The 13,821-nt window shown below is 32.8% G+C and overlaps 1 protein-coding gene across 1 annotated transcript in view; it reads left to right on the top strand.

Annotated features, from left to right (window-relative positions):
• The window catches only part of LOC106461899, a 47,916-nt gene that overhangs the window by 19,497 nt on the left and 14,598 nt on the right, over positions 1-13,821 (top strand). The window contains exons 10-12 of the mRNA XM_022392835.1: positions 1,240-1,447; positions 11,131-11,211; positions 13,048-13,241. Of these exons, the coding sequence (XP_022248543.1) occupies positions 1,240-1,447; positions 11,131-11,211; positions 13,048-13,241 (483 nt within the window). The remainder of the gene's footprint in view (positions 1-1,239; positions 1,448-11,130; positions 11,212-13,047; positions 13,242-13,821) is intronic.

The following is a 13,821-nucleotide window of genomic DNA, read 5'->3' as shown; positions in this document are numbered from 1 at the left end:
ATAATTGTTCTGATTACGTGTGGGATTATTAGGGTAAGGTATTTCTTGGCTATTTGTAATGATAATGTGATGTCATCTGCTTGGTTTAGTGGATTTTGGTACTCTTGGATAAATTCTATAAAAGCGATTTTGGCTGCTTCTAAAATAGGGCTGTTTAGTGAGTATGATTATTGGTTATTTGTTTAATTTGTTTTGTGTTTGTTTGTTTATTTTGTTTTTATTTGGTGACTATACTGCGTCTGCATAGGTGTATGCTTGAGTGGCCTGCCTGTGTGGTTGAGATTGTGGATATTGATAGTGGTGTTGGTAATAATGGGAAGACATGGTTAAATATGGTTTGTTTTGAATCTAGCGCAAGGTTCTTCAAGGGCTATTTATACTAGCCGACCCTAGTGTAATATACTAGATGGAAGGCAACTAATCAACACCGCCCACCACCAACTGTTGTGTTACTATTTTACCAACGGATAGTGGGAGTGACCGTTATAATATAACGCTCTTACGGCTGAAAGAGCGAGCATGTTCAGTGACGGAGGTTCGAGCACCAGATCCGCAGTTTGCTAGTCGAATACCCTAATCACTAGGCAAGTTAAAAATAGTATAAAAAATTTTCTTTGTCCATGTTGACAATTAATATTTGTATTTGACTTTCTTAATTTGAACTTATACATTTTCGAGAATGTCTTCACAAAGGCACGATAAAAGGCGTTACCTGATTAAAGAAAAGTCATGAAAGACATACAAGATAAATAACTATTAATATCACAGTCAGACGTAGAGGAATTTAGATCACGGTGGATGATTATGACGATACGTTTTAATTACGAAGAACTTTTGTTCGTGGGAGAAAGAAAACAACTTTTTTTTTAAATTGAAGGCTGTATGTTTTTCTCACCACTTGGTTACGGAATTTAGTTCACAGACCATTGTTTGATCATTTTAGCTTTCGCTAAATTCAACTATTTTCACTGTTAAATACTATGAATTATATATGTGTAAAACTTGTTGCTATCAACTTCAGGAATTTTCTATAAAATCAATCTCACTTTTTTCAAATTCAATATGTATTTCAGGCTGTTATTTTCTGCATTTGATAATTTTTAAAAAATTTAATATATTCTCAAAGCACTGTTCAGTAGTCACTTGTGACTTGGTAATAAATTATGCCGTATACTACTACTAAAGTAACGTTATTTATATTGGTTAAATTTATATTTATATTGTGATATGTTTGAACAGCAAACCTTGCAACAGTGGAAAAAAGTATTCTACATCGGTGCTGCAGTTTACACTTTCTGTGGAACAGTCTTTGTAATTTTTGGTTCGTCTGTGTTACAACCATGGAATAATATTGGGAATTGCAAGAATGGAGAACCAACTTGTTCTCCGTCAGCTGTTTCATCAAATACTCCTGAAAAACGTACTTCAGCAGAAAAAAACAATTCGTGATTGCTTGAGACCTAACATACCTGAACAACTTGATTTAGCGAAACAGTTCCACTGTATTGGAACGTGTTCTACTAGTTTGGTCAAACATGGCGGCAGCGCGCAAATGGTGTAGATTCTTGATATTCTAATCTAAGAAAGAAATTAATAACAAAGTGTACTTCCAATATTAGCAAATAGAGTAAACGTAATCTCAAATAAAAGTTTAGTTAAAATCTGTAAGTACATGATAAGGGTATCTTTATTTTTAAATTAAGAAGTACATTTCCACATTGATATAAATATATTACCGCCTGAAACTTTCTGATTCAAAAACCTCGTCAGAAACCAAAATCATTAGCATCCTCAAGTCACTGTAGTCGTTTGCAGGGATTTGTGAAGTAACTGATTCATCAGTTTAACATTCTTTTTTTATTGGCTGATTTTTATGTTAACACGGTGTTGGCACATTCAGTCGAAGACCAGCCGTGACCGTCATTTTTCAATTAAATTAAGCTTGTGTACTTTTAAGAACCTATGAATGAAAATAAAGGAAAATCTATAACAATATGTCCACCACGCTTTACCTGTTGGCTATATCCAGTGTCGACGTGGCCTTTCGCCAAATACCAGGACTCATTAGGCTGGCTGGGATCCGAAAACATAGTAGTGATTGAGACATAACCTCTTGAAGTCGTTTACTTGTTACCTATTTCTTACTTAGATCCCCAAATCGTTTGCCTATTACTTGTTCCTTATTTATTTAATGGTGTCGATGTGTTACCAGCTTTGATTCTAAAGTTCCTGTAACAAATAATCATTATGTTTTTAAATCTTGTGGATTTAGTTCAGAATCTATCCTTGGAGAATGAATAGTCTTTATTTTTCCTCCAGAGTTACACTGTTCGAAGTAAATGATATGTTTGAAAGATGGTATAGAGTACTTTCCTGTCGAAAAGGGAATGTTCAAGCCCTTGAATTGAAACCGTAGTGACACGTATAGAACATCACTGGAAGTATATTTCCCCATTTTTAGCGTACTTATACATTAGAGTGTAAAACACGGTTTGGGTTTTGGCAGGAGCTATGTGTAGGATATGTTCGTGGTCTATAAATAAATAAACAAATGGAAAACATTTTAATTTTGATTCGTCTTTGGAATGTGCTGAGACAAGCCATTTTTAACAAAACACTTAGCCGAACAACTTGAGTTTAGACGTACTTCTAACAACTATTACCTTGAACCAAGCCCATTATTCTTGAAATAAATAGTCGCTAGGGATCAGACTTATTTTTAAAGTTATGAAACAGAAAAAGGGGGTGCATTAGTCTAGAATAACTGAAATGACTTAGCTTCTAAATGTCAAGATAAGAGAATAATATGAATATAAATGTGATCTTATAAAAAACTAGTAAAACCCTCTGTGATAAGCTAGGGACACAACATGTAAAACATACTAAACAACCTCACATCAATCATGGTCCTGGTTTGACTTTCTTAATTTGAACTTGTACATTTTCGAGAATGTCTTCACAAAGGCACGATAAAAGGCGTTACCTGATTAAAGAAAAGTCATGAAACACATACAAGATAAGCTGTGATAAGCTGGTGACACAAAATGTAAAACATACTAAACATCCTCACATCAATCATGGTCCTACATACCATATGACTTGGTTGGTTTTACGTACACAAATTGCTTTTCACTCCTTCACTTTGAGACTGAAAAACACTAATTTTAGTTTTAAATAGCAGATAAAGAAAGTGAGCATATATATATAGATAGATAGATAAAGATCTGTTTTGACCACCAGGAACGCTGGACACGAAAACAAAGTACAAAACGTTTTATTTGTATTACTCGATAGTGTTTTACCATGTTTACAATGTTTGGTAAACATAACTACTTATAAAAGAGAAAGATGAATAAAATCAGTAGTGCTCCGTAGCCAAAATATATTTTCTGTATTGAAACTGTTTTCAAAAGTATAAAAGTCTTAAATGTCTAACAACAAAATTTATTATATGCTATGTGTTTCTTCTCCCTCAGCTAATATAAAAAATTTTCAACATTTCTCTACATATTGTATATGTAATATTAATATTATCAAATGGGCCCTTTAAGTTCCTCTGGCCTTAGTTACTCGCGAAACTAGGTCATTCAGCCTGGTTGCCTAGTGTGTTTTCTCGTGGGAAAGATTTCTGTAACATAGAACATACTGTATAGAAATAGACAGTGATCTCTTCCACTGGCAAATCAGGTTATGCCCCAAGGAAAGCCTGCGTCTTAAAAATAATAGCATTGTTCTTGCTACTATATAATTCCAGAAAATGGTTTAAGATTTAGATTATCAGTTTGATTTAGCTACATTTGCTATTATAGAGCTCTCCGGTAAAGGTGCCAAAACAATATTATTTTAAACTTTGAGTGCTGTTTGTTTAAAATACAATTTTTTCCAATGAGTTTAAATTGTATCGAGTCTCTTTCTTAGCTTTGAACTCAGTCAAAGTCCGAGAATTCAGATTTCTTCTGTAAAACCTTATAGGCGAGCCACCTGTTATTCTTTGGCTTCTACCCGCTAACTCTAAAGAGAATCAGTGAACCTGAAAATATCACAATATAAGTTGTTTTAAACGATCACATTTTTACGATTAAAGTAGACCCTATAATTTTAAAATTCTTTAACTGAACTCCTAGTTTATATCTTGAAAAACATTTGGACTTTTAAGAATATCTAATATTCCTGTAGCATTGCTAATTAGAACATACTTATTTACTTCAGATATCAGAAGTTCTAATATGTCTGCTACACATATGTTACAATTGTAAATTTTAGTCTATAATTTGAGTTACAAAAGAGATGTTTAAAAATATTGGTATTCTAATGAAATATCCTATAAAATGCCTTTATAAAATATTACTGAATCTTCCAAAAGGAGCCACAAGTAAAGAAACAACGAATCTAAATCACCTAACTATAATTCTAGGACTAAATATATTGATACATGATTGAGTTATGAGGTTTGGAGACTGGAAAATTCTAAAAGTAAATTTCAACAAAATTCTTACGAATTAACATTGACGAAATTAAAATATAGTTAAACGTATAATATATATTTAATTAGGTTTTTATTTTTCCACTAGATTATTTTGATCCTAAATCGTCAAGATGATAGAACACTCGCAGTCACGTCACATTCACATTGTTCAATCAATCTAAATAGCTGATGACACTGCAACATAACTTTTAATAAAATTGTTCAGGTATGAACGCCTTTTACAAGCTGACGAAGCATAATTATAATTAATTATATTTGTCATAAGACATTAGTATTAGGCCTATTATATTTTTCAACACTACAGTCTTCATGTAATCCCTTAAGAATTTTCAAGAATTACAAAATTGTTTCATAATAATATCTTATCCACACTCTATTTGTCATGACAATGGAACTTATGCAGAAAAATCTTTGTAGTTTTGGATCAGCTGAGTAACAGAGATCAGAGAGTAATAACTCTTCTCAGTCGAAAAAAAAATACGTTAACAAATAAACTTCATTCTGACTAACAAGCTCCAAGAATTAGTTTTAATGGTGTGATGTCAACATAAATGTTATCTAATAAAGTTACAATCATAAAAAAAACGTTATATGTAACGAAAATTTCCAAGCGATTACAATTTGCATTTTAGACTTATAGATTTTTTTTATAAGGTTTGTTATTTCTTGATATAAGAGAAGCTTAATTTTGAAATCATGTTTGCTATATTTGCATATTTGTGTTCTTGGTCTACTGCCGTCAGTAAGAACTATTTTTGTCCTAATTTGTGTTAATGTTTATTTATTTAATCACGTGGTGATTCTAAGACACATGACTCACTATACTACTGCCTCTCGGTCGCTCAGCGGCAAGTCTGTGGGCTTATGATGCTAAAAATCGGGTTTCTACACAAGCAGTGGGCATAACAAAGATTGCCCTATGTGCTTACAGCAAACAAACAAACAGTCGTAGGGTACAACATCACAGTATAGAGCGTTGTAGTTTTTGTTGTTAAGCACAAAGTTACATAAAAGTCTATTTGTGCTGAGCCTACAACGAGTATCGAAACTCAGTAACAATCGATTTCTTCCCTTCTATTCAGCCAGTGGAGTTATATGTGTGTAAAAACTAAAGTACAGATTTCAAACTCATGTTCAGAAGTACTAGACGTACTTTCCTATTTCTGTGTATAAGGACAATGTGCCGCCCTATCCTTTAACGTAGTTCTTGTTATTCCTATACTCTAAAGAGGGCTAATGAATAGGAAATTACACTGATGTTAAGGTCAAGCCTTTCTACAGCGTGTTATCTATAAATTATCTGTACTACAATTCCATCTACCCACACCAACGCACTAATTTTACGTTTATCGGAAGTTTGTTTCTTTGTAATTAAGCACAAAGCTATACAATGGGCTATCTGTGCTCTGCCCACCACGGGTATCGAAACCCGGATTCTAGCGTTGTAAGTCCGCAGACATTCCGCTATACCACTGGGGGGGGGGGGCTTATCGGAAGAACTGATCACGTATTATGTTAGTACATAAAGTAACCTTGATTTAATCTCTTGAGGTTTTGTCAACATAAAATCCATTACTTATATTAATTTTATGATTATTTCAGGTAATAAGTTAGTTAAAGTTTATCTAATGTATTTTCATTTTTAAATTAAAATTTTATTCTTATACTTTCTCCTGTTATTATATAACTACAGCTTATTTATTCCATAATTTCAGACCTCTTGCTTACTTTATTGTCTTTTCTGTAAGTTTTAGTAATAGTTTTCGCAGTTTCTCAATTCCTACTGACTTTACACAACCAGTTACTTCTACACTCTTACGCCCCCCAGTGGCACAGCTGTATGTCTGCGGATTTACAACGCTAGAAACCTGGTTTCGATACTCGTGGTGGGCAGAGCACATATAGCCCATGGTGTAGCTTTGTGCTTAATTCCAAACAAGCTACACTCTTACTTCTATCTATTTAAAGTGGTGCCAAAATGTAAAAAATAATTTTAAAAAAACAATATTTTGTATTTTACAATACACGTCCGAAAAGGGAAAACATGAAGATAGTGTTCTTTTAGTTGCTGTTGTTTATTATTAAGCACAAAGAGCTATCTGTGCTCTGCCCACCACGGGTATCGAAACCCGGTTTCTAGCAGTATAAGTCCGCAGACATACCGCTGTGCCACTGGGGGGCGATTATTTCAGAATTGTAAATCTGTTGTTTTTTTTCAAAGTACATTCATTAAAACATTTGCTGGCATATAGTGGGCTTTTTTTAGGAACATCTAACGTGAAATTTATGTAAATTTATCCTTAATATTAAATTATCTGTTTCACCAACATATAATTCATCAAAACTTACACATTCTAAAAGATATATTGCGTTTTAAAATTACAATAAATGAGTTATTAATGAAAAACAAAATTTCTTTACTACTGCTCTTTACCTGTTTTGGTAATTTTCATCTAACTTAAATTACATAAAGCACAGTTCTTTGTGTCACAATTAAAATACCTTCTTTAGAAAAATCTCTTTCTTTAGGCTTATTCAATAATCTATACAAATTTTTAGGGTTTCTTCTTGATAAAATAATTTTATTATTATTGCATACATCTTTCAGTTTTTATCAATTATTTGTTTAAATTGTATATTAACAAATGAAATATCAAAATGTATACTTGTACAATGAGTCACAACAAAAGATACAACATTCTCTTTAGGTTTACTAATATTTCTGTTTGAATGTTTTTTTATTTAAAAAGTTATTCTTAGCAATTTCAAAACCTCTCAATATAACTTTTTCCGGATAGTGGCACTGAACTAAGAATTTGTTTTAGTTCTAATAATCTATTAACTCTCGTTTCTTCATTGGAAACCAAAAGATATAACCTACTTGCAAGATTTACAGGAACATTTATTTTTATATTTTTGGAAGGGTTACTAAAAAGTCTACATATTGATGTGAGTTTGTGGGTTTATAAAAAATATCAGTTATAATTTCTTTTTCTGGTGATATTGTTACGCCTCCGGTCGTTAGTTAATTTTCCGTAAAAATTGTTTCCGAAGAAGCTTTAGCGATACAAGTCCTTTCTTAAATAAAACTGGTTTATTTTTTCTGAATACAACTCTGTAATACACTTAATTTCCATAGTCGCGCTATAACAAACGCTATAATTCACAACGAACGTCTCACGTGCTCGACTCAACTGTCAATTACACATTACCATCGTTCCCGTCACTTCTTGGCGGCTTATATATACAAGACTACCGCATATCTAGTAGTCTCTCGAGACTTTAGGAAAGGACAGGATCCTTCTAGAAGCTCATGACGTGTTACTAGAGTCACGTGACTCCCGCTGTCGTAACAGTATATTTACCGATACATCTAAAAAGGAAAAGGCTTTATTATGTCTTTCAAAGGTAAACTTAATTTCCTTGTTTAATGAGTTTCAAACTTATTAATATCTTGAGAATCTTTCCACATTACAAAACAATCGTCTAAAAATCTTTTCCAAAATATCTTTCCAAAATTCTCTCCAAAATAATTGGTAGTATGTTAAATAATTTTAATTGTAAAAATACCATAGGGCTATTAGCGTAAGTTGGAGTAATTGTTGTGCCCATTGCTGTTCCAGAAATTTGATAAAAGATATATTCCTCATAAGTATAAAAATAAAAACAATTTTTAAGACTATACCTAAACCTTTTAAGACAAACCTTTATTAAACTTGGAATTGATTAATTCTTTGTATTTGTCTAGGAAACTTTCCACAGCTTTAAGTCCATAGTTATGTTCAAAACTTGGATACAGAGATACCACATCTAAAAAAACAAAACTATGATTTTCTTTTAATTTCTTTGGCAATTTTTCAACAAATTCAAAATAATTTCTAATAAGGCTCGGAATATGAGCTAATAAGGTTTTTATAACATCTCTAAAAGTTTACTTAAAGGTTCAGTAATTTTCCAACAATAATTCATTAATCTCTTTATTTATCTTATGCCTCCCAGTGACACAGCGGTATGTCTGCGGACTTACAACGCTAGAAACCGGGTTTCGATACCCGTGGTGGGCAGAGCACAGATAGTCCATTGTGTAGCTTTGTGCATAACTACAAACAAATTTATCTTATGAAGTACATAGATGTATCCAATTTCTGAGTTACTTGAAATAATTTGTTTGTTTTTTTCGTTAATGTCCCCTTAAATTCATTAACAAAATTTAACCTTTCTCTGAATACGCTGTAAATTGGGTTTCCATACCAGTGGTGGGCAGAGCACAGATAGCCCTATGTGTGGCTTTGGGCTTAACAACAACCACAAAAACCACCAAGTTCGCATAAGGTACCATTCATGTTGGAAATTTCAATTCCAAGTTATAAAACATTACAACTGTTTACAAACTATTTACACGAAGGGACATAACATACTATTACAGTTAAAACTAGTTATTTTAAGAGTTTACAAAAGCATCATCATCCATAACTTTCAAGATTATCGCATTACATTTGTTTTATTTGTGTTATATTAATAACATTGTTGAGCTTATAAGCAACAGACATAGTCTGGAAAACAATGAGTAGCGCATGCCTTAACTTTGATGTCAGTTACGATAATAAAAGGTCAATGTTCACATCTCTAGGAGTTTCTTTAGTATTAATAATATTTTAACGATTCAAAAGCACTACTTGTTGTATTATTATTGTCTATGTGGTATTCAGGCACAATGGTGTCCAACAGATTATTATTCACAAAACGTAGGTGCCGGAAATGTTAGGCAGAGAATAAACTGAACACAGTCAGTAAAATAAAGAAATGCAACACAAGTGAATAAGTAAAACAAAATTTTAATCACTAATTGAAATTGTAACCGTGAATATTTCTGCGCTAGCTGTCCCTAATTTAGTAGTAAAAGACTAGGGTTAAGTCATCACCACCACCCCAACTCTTGGGCTAATCTTTTACCAACGAATTGTGGGGTGGACCGTCATATTATAACGCCCCCACGGCTGAAAGGGCGAGCATGTTTGGTGGGAAGGGAATTCGAACCCGCGACCAGCAGATTGTAAGCCGAGCGCCCTAACCACCTGGCCATACCAAGCCGTAAGTTAAGGAACGATACAGATATAACGCTATCTGAATGTGTTTTTTAGAAAGAACTTGGAGAATTACTCCATTTCTGAATATTTGTATGTTTAATTGCCACTTTTATTATCACAACAATAAATAATACTGTTAATTATGATTTACATTACTAAGCAATGGCTGGTGTTTTTTTCTATAACTTTACGAATTTCTTAACCGTCAAATTTCTATAACTTTACGAATTTCTTAACCGTCAAATTTCTATAAACTTTACGAATTTCTTAACCGTCAAATTTCTATAACTTTACAAATTTCTTAACCGTCAAATTTCTATAACTTTGCGAATTTCTTAACCGTCAAATTTCTATAAACTTTACGAATTTCTTAACCGTCAAATTTCTATAACTTTACGAATTTCTTAACCGTCAAATTTCTATAACTTTACGAATTTCTTAACCGTCAAATTTCTATAAACTTTACGAAATTCTTAACCGTCAAATTTCAATAACTTTACGAATTTCTTAACCGTCAAATTTCTATAAACTTTACGAATTTCTTAACCGTCAAATTTCTATAACTTTACGAATTTCTTAACCGTCAAAGACTTTGTTAATATGAAAAATTTTACTCATAACCTGTAACAACAAGAAAGTAAAAAATGTTTACACTTGAAAATGATATTTTACTATTAAGAAACATAACGTTTTCAGCTAATTCATCAAACAAATGCTTTAAAACTATTCTTTTTTTGCTGTTGATTAAGACGATTTCTTATCATTTTGACAAATATATTTCTACTATCGATATGTGCAATGTTTTCTGACATTCTAGACTGCGTTTCTTAATAGAAAGTATTGGTAATTCCTTTTTTGAGTGTAAACACACCTACAGTATGCTGTTATCTCGACATTTCTTACCTTCCTACCGAAATATGTTGATTTCCCGTTATTTTATACCACGTTATACCTTAAAATTGAGATAAATTCCACGAAATATGGTTTTTTTTAATTTTTAAAACTATTATATCGTATCAACTTTTACCTACAAGCACTAAATTAGAATATTTTCAAAGGCGAATGCTCGAGCCAAGAAACGTATAAATCATAACGTGTGGATATGTAAGTTCGATTAAACTCACGTGGTTGGTCTATTTTAAGTAGTGGTTTTATTATATACGTTGATTAACCACACAAAAACAACAATGACGTTGTCCTTCTGATTTCTAACGTATTAATAAAAGCTTTATCAACATAACGAGTTTTGAAACATCCAGATACCTATCTATGTGATAGTTGTGGTACATTGTTTGGTATCCAGTCCATACACACTCGTATAATATCATCATACAAGTATAAGTTATTCCTCCAAGACCTTCAGACTGCGTCACTGGATAGAGATATGATTTATCTGTTTTGAAATTGAAATTAAATAAAGTGTCTTATTGGAACTTAGAACTTAATTGCAAGTGGAAAACATCGTTGGGACATAGTAAATATATTATATACTGCTAGTCGAAGTGAATAAATTTAAAACTCTCAATAAAATGGTATCAAAAGTGATACAAAAAATAGGCAGCAGGGCTAAAAGTGAGTCGTATGATGATGAGAAACAGTCATTAATTTCTGAAGGAACTCGGAGATCTTCATGTGGAGGTGAGAGATACCTTTAATCCAATTATTGTTTGTATAAAATAGTTACAAGATAATTGTCCAATTCTTAATGTCCTGTGATTTTTAGACCTTATGTTCAATTTATTTGAAATAGCATTAATTACGGTATTGTACATCAAAGTGTTCAAAACAAATATTGTTAATATTATTAGCTACCTTATTCTGATGGTTAATAACACTTTATAGAAACGATGTTCCATACCTCGTGCTTCTCCTGGAATTACTTCATCCTGCCTCGATCGTCCTCAGCCTGGGGGGCCATGGTAAAGCACAATTGTCCAACAACTAAATTTCCATAGTGATAAGAATTTAGGAAGAGACAAATATGAGAGGAAATATTTTGGCAAACTTTCCACAGACTCCCTGTTGTACGTGAACCTCAGCCTCCAAGATCATATTTAATCAAACCAAGGGTACAAAAGTCTAGTTTGAACGGCATCAGAGGATTTGGTTCGTATGTGGTGGAGAAGGATTGCTGTTATTGCAGTTTCTTCAACCAACCTTTTCCAAGAAATAGCTTATGAACGCTCGGCTTGTGAATCTTCGTCAAATTCAAATCCTTGTTGATGGTACAAAAAATGTACTGAGTTTCATCATAATATTTGTTTTTGGTCAGGAGGTTTTCTTCGTAATCTTAGCCTTGATTTTTGGATGAGGAATTTTGCTAAAGATTGGCTTGGGGTGTGATTTTGAAGCCCGTTTCTGCCCCTGAAAGCTCTTCTTTCCATCTTCTTGGAAAACACTGAAAGTTCCCTTCCTTGAAATGTTGTGTTATTTGGACCTAAGTCATTTAATAATCTCTCGCATGAATAATCCAGGAGCGTCGCCATGGAAGGGTTCGGGAGAGGGATGATTGAACGACCATTCCCTTATTCTAAAATGTCTAAAAGGTTCACTATTCTCTAATTTTTAATATATACTTGACTTTCTTTTACATCACTTAAATTATTTGTGTAGAAGAAAAGGTCCTCTTTATATCAGGAGAGGATTCCTCCACTCTGTAGTGCTGACTGCGCCCCTGTAATCCTGTCTGGTAAGGGTTCAACATATTCATGAATCAGTCCGTAGTAGTTTTCGCTGTAAACCAAGTATAAACGTGCTAAGCATGTTACTGTGACACTAAAACTCGCATCTTCGGCTACACGTTATTACATTTGTTTTTTATATATGTGGGGATGCAGTTAACATTCTATATGTAATCTGAATGCACATTACAGTCTGAAGTTTTTGTTTTTATTCCAGTATCAGGTGCGGTTAATGAATGTAGTTAATTATTTCATGTATATTTCTTACGGTCTTTCATTTCCTCTTGGAAAACTGTCTTACTTTAATTCATGAAATTGCACGTGTCTAAAATGTCCCGCTGATTTTGCCTTATACCGACGAGATCATCCCCACTGATAAAGAATAACGACGAGATACTTCGGTGGAGTAGATGATCACTACAAGAATTACCGGAAACCAATTTCAGTGAGGAATTTTCTCACTCTTTCATGTGCATCTTTCTACTAAAACTAGAACAATCAGATAATTCAACAAGCGATATAAGATAAAGCAGAAATAGATTACCACCCTCTAGCTAGAAAGCATTGCAGAATCAAACAAATGCAGTTATTCTAAGATCGAATTTTCCTTAACTGAAGATTCTAAAAAACAAACTTTCATGGTTCTGTTCAATTTATACTTTTATTTTTTCAGTTGACTCTCTTATACTTTTAACATACTAAACTATTCGAAGAACTTAAGAGTCCATAAAAACATTTGTTCGGCCTCCTTAAAAATGGGGATTTGATCTTTTTTTTTCTAACATTTATAAAGAACGACTTCGTGCACAACACATTTTAGTCCTCATGGGATTCTTTGGATTTTTCAACGCCTACTGTTTAAGAGTGAACTTGAATATTGCCATAGTAGCCATGGTCAACTACACGGTGATTCAACAAGGCCACATAGAGACCACTGAATGTCCGAACCCTGAAGGAGTCTTTAACTCTAATGCCACGGTCACAAAGGTAGGTTTAATATATGATCATTTATTATCATTTCCATGCTCGATATGATTTTAATAGGGAGCTTTCATAAAATACATATGCAGGAAAAAGGGGAGTCGACAAAAACGTACGTACGTTTTTTTGGATGAGAAAATCTGAACAACTTTTTCTTTTTTAATTTTTCTGGCTCGAGTTAGAATTTTTGGAGTTTTGTCAATTTCTTTTAATGCTTTTTGTAAAACATTTTATAATCGAAATCAGTTTCTAGTCAAAACCGCTTCTGTCTTGCTTTACTTGAAGGATTAATCGATAACAGTACGTACAAGAGGAGGAGTCTAAGCAGAACATACAATTGCATATCAGGGAGGGGTTAAAAAGATAAATTTTGGCGTACGTACTTTAAGGATACTCCTTTAGTTAATGTTCCACAACTAGGCGTGTTTACGATTTTGTAGATGGATTTTAGAGATATAAAATATAATAACTTTTATGTATTTTTAAGTAGATTGAAATCCAATAGTAGCACAATAGCAATTTACCATATATATTTGTACTGCTGATCAACTTCTTTGGTTTATTGAATTGTAGGGTCTTTCACATT

This window comes from Limulus polyphemus, unplaced genomic scaffold, assembly GCF_000517525.1.
Source record: "Limulus polyphemus unplaced genomic scaffold, Limulus_polyphemus-2.1.2 Scaffold1, whole genome shotgun sequence".
Lineage (NCBI taxonomy): Eukaryota > Metazoa > Arthropoda > Merostomata > Xiphosura > Limulidae > Limulus > Limulus polyphemus.
The sequence above is the reverse complement of the archived record's forward strand: the minus strand, read 5'-3'. Positions and strand labels throughout refer to the sequence as shown.